The 3,739-nt window shown below is 33.9% G+C and overlaps 1 protein-coding gene across 1 annotated transcript in view; it reads right to left on the minus strand.

Annotated features, from left to right (window-relative positions):
* The window catches only part of HELRODRAFT_175726 (hypothetical protein), a gene marked incomplete at both ends in the record, with an annotated part of 4,397 nt that extends 1,029 nt beyond the window's left edge, over positions 1 to 3,368 (minus strand). Inside the window, 3 exons of the mRNA XM_009023124.1 lie at positions 113 to 593; positions 1,410 to 2,524; positions 3,033 to 3,368. Coding sequence (XP_009021372.1) covers positions 113 to 593; positions 1,410 to 2,524; positions 3,033 to 3,368 — 1,932 coding nt within the window. The remainder of the gene's footprint in view (positions 1 to 112; positions 594 to 1,409; positions 2,525 to 3,032) is intronic.
* Positions 3,369 to 3,739: the final 371 nt, after the last annotated feature.

Raw genomic sequence — 3,739 nt, forward strand, 5'->3', positions numbered from 1 at the left:
TGTTGTTGCTATCGTTATCATCACCAACGGCATCATCATCATCACCATTGTTATTATTATCGTTGTTATTGTTGTTGTTGTTATTGTTGTTGTTGTTATCTTTATTACTGACGTCATTGCTAGCTTTTATAGAGTTTAAATTATTTATATAATCCAATTTCCAATGGCTGCCATAGCAGTGGATGGCATTAATGTTATTATTGTTGTTGTTGTTATTGTTATTATTATTATTGTTGTTGTTGTTACTGTTGTTGTCATTATTATTATCATTGTAATGATTAACAGCATTATCGATAATAATATTATGGCTGTTTGTTTTGTCATATTCTCTTTTGTATATTACTGTTTTAGTTTTATTGTTATTGACGTTGCTGTTGTTGTTATTGTAGTTGTTGTTGTTGATGCTGTTGAAGTTGTTGTTGTTGTTGTGGTTGTTGTTGTGGTTGTCGATGTTGTCAATGTTGTTGTTTATGACTTGTAGATTATTATTGTTATTGTTTATATTATCGTTATTGTTGTTATTAATGTTGTTGTTAATACCATTGCTATGGTTATTGTAAATAATGTTAGTGTTGTTGTTGATATTGTTGTTGCTGTTGTTGTTGATGTTGTTGTTTGTGTTGTTATTAATATTGAACAGGTTTGAGATTTTAAAATAATCTGTATTAGGAGTTAAACTGTGATTAAAACCATTTAATAATCCTACAATGTTATTATTATTATTATTATTATTGTTGTTGTTGTTGTCGTTGTTATCGTTATTAATGTTGTTGTTAATGGTATTCTTATTATTGATGTTATTTTCTCCATTGTTGTTGTTGTTGTTGTTGTTTTTGTTATCAAAAAAGTTCAAAGCCTTATCTAGAAAGCTGTTGTTGTTCATTTTGAAGTAGTTGTAGTAGTAGTAGTAGTAGCTGCTGTAGTTGCTGCTGTTGCTCTCGTTGCAGTTGTTGTTTAAGAGGTGGTTGTTGTATAATTTGTTTAGTAAGTAAGACTTCTGGTGCTGTTTTGCATTGGGTATTTAGTAAATTTTTCCTCAAAAATGTATGATCCAGTTAATTTTTATCATGAATTCATCATCACCACGACCATCATCACCACCACCATTATCATCATCATCCTCGTCACCACCATCGTCATCATCATCATCACCATCATCATCACCATCACTATCATTATCACCCTCAGCATCATCTACATCATCTTCACTATCGTCATACACCGATGTGTAGATGATGATAGTGAATCATCACAATCATCATCACCGTCATCATCATCGTCGTCATCAACATCATCAGCACCTTCGAACTAACAGATATGGCACAAAGACAGAAGGATTTGAGGCGAGATGATGATGGTGATGAATAATATGTGGCTGGTTATGATTATGATATTCGCTAAAAGGTGACGTCATTCCATTTGTCGGAGCAGCGAATATCGGCTGGCGTTTGTCGGTCTCTCTTACGTCCGATGATAAGGATGATGATGATGAAGAGGATGGCGAACATTCGACTGATCTTTTCGCGCGAGATTTTTTTCGCCGTGACGTCACTGGCGATATTTCATCGTTGTTGTTGTTGTTGATGTTGTTGTTGTTGTTGATGTTGTTGTTGATGATGATGCTGCTGTTGCTGTTTGACGACCGATAACACGTGTTAATGTTGAAGATATAATTGTCAATGCACCGGTTGATATTATTCATGTCATAAATGTAATTGTTGCTGTTGGGAATCGTATCGTTGATGTCATCAATGTCAACAGTGATGTTTTTATTGTTGTTAATGTCATTATTGATTTTGTTGTTATTAATGTTATTTTTGTTGTTGTTGTTGGTGGTGGGATCATTCCCATTGTTGATCTTACTGATATGCATGCTAATATTATTATTACCGTTATATATAACGAGGTTGTTGTTGATGTTGCTGGTTTTGGTGTAATTACATAAATATTTATCGCGTTTTTTATCGTTGATGTCACTATTACGGTGAAAGCAGTTGATGTCATTTGGCTGTAGGTAACTCTCACAACTACTACAGTCGCACGGTACGATCATCTTGTTGTTTAATTCTTTTAAATGTTCCTCAACGAAATTAAATCTGTTTTTATTGCCATCATTATTATTGTTGTTGTTGGTGGTGTTGTTGTTGTTGTTGTTGTCGTTAATGTTATAATTATTATCGCTGTTGTTGTTTTTGCTGTTGCTAAGAAAGAGTAATTTTCGAAGTTTGTTACTTCTGCTGTTGTAAAAATTATTACCGTTACTTTTACTATTATTATTATTGTTATTACCAACGTTGTTATCATTATTATTGTTATTAGTATAATTATTATTAGTAATAGTATCATTATTATTATTATTATTGTTGTTGTTGTTGTTGTTGCCGGCGATGTTATTGAAGTTACCGAGTTCGATATTGTCGCTTATTGAATCAATTCTTATGTGCATACGCTTCTGACAGTCGGCACACGACATGAGGAACTTCGTCACGGCTTCACGCGGTAAGAAGGCGTAAGTTTCTGCTATCTGGTGGAGTTGCGTGGCGTGGCGTGGTGTGGTGTGGCGTGGTGTGGTGACGTGTGGTTGTGCAGGTTATTTTGGTTTTGAATCCGATGATCAGGTACTAGTTTTTTTTATTTTGTTATTTTTTTAAATTTATCAAATTGCTTCTGGCAATTCAAGTTATGTCGTAACATACTCATACAGCCATAATAATTAATGAAAATTATTTAATAATAATATAATTAACGCAATTATATTAACTATAATAATTATTATATATTATAATTAACAATTATTAAAATTATTTCTTTTTTATTTCTCAGTTTAGTATTTAATTCTCAACGCTACCATGAAAAAACACACAATGCAAGTAGAGACACGTCAATCAACACAACACACACACACCCCATGTTATCGGCGGGGTTCTTCTTGCATTCAAACCGGGTCACTACGGCAGCAGTGCCAAGCATCTTAACCATCATGCCACCTAATTAAATAATCTATTTGAAAAATATTTACGTTAAAAACTGACCGCTCTATAAGTCCGTTTCTGGCCAGCGTGCTTCCCACCTCGTCCGTCCATTTCAACATGGACATTGTATATGATGTCAAAAAAATCCTCCACTATTGCAACTCTTTTGGCCGCAACTTTACCGGACGACGCCGATGATGATGATGGCGTTTGTGGTGGGTGTAGTAGCGACGATGGCGATGTCGATGATGGTGATAGTGACGATGGGGATGTCAGTTTTTGTGGGGCTGTTCTGGAAATTTCTTGATGGTTTTTGTCGGTCAGAGTTACCTTTTGGGAGAATTTCAGATTATCTTGTTGAGTTGAAGTTTCAAAATTACTCCCAAATAAAATCATTTTTTTTAATATATTTAATATTGATTTATATTATTAATATTATTTCTATTCATTTTTTCAAAATTATGTCCTTTGTGCCATTATACAAGGTCAACATTGTAAGAATTGTAACAAACGATTATATACCAAAATAAGTGCAAAACGAAACAAAACACAAAGGGTATCAGGCAAACGGAGACGTACGGACACAAACACACAAACATACGGAAAAAATCACAAACGCATATATTCACACACACACACACAAACAGACAAAATCACAAACTAACAGTCAAGCAAGCGCACGAGCAAGTACATTGTTTCAAGAATTACACATCAATAAGCGTGATTGCTTTTATTTCTCTCGACAAACAGCAACAACAACAACAACA

The sequence above is a fragment of the Helobdella robusta genome (assembly GCF_000326865.2).
Source record: "Helobdella robusta unplaced genomic scaffold HELROscaffold_34, whole genome shotgun sequence".
NCBI lineage: Eukaryota > Metazoa > Annelida > Clitellata > Rhynchobdellida > Glossiphoniidae > Helobdella > Helobdella robusta.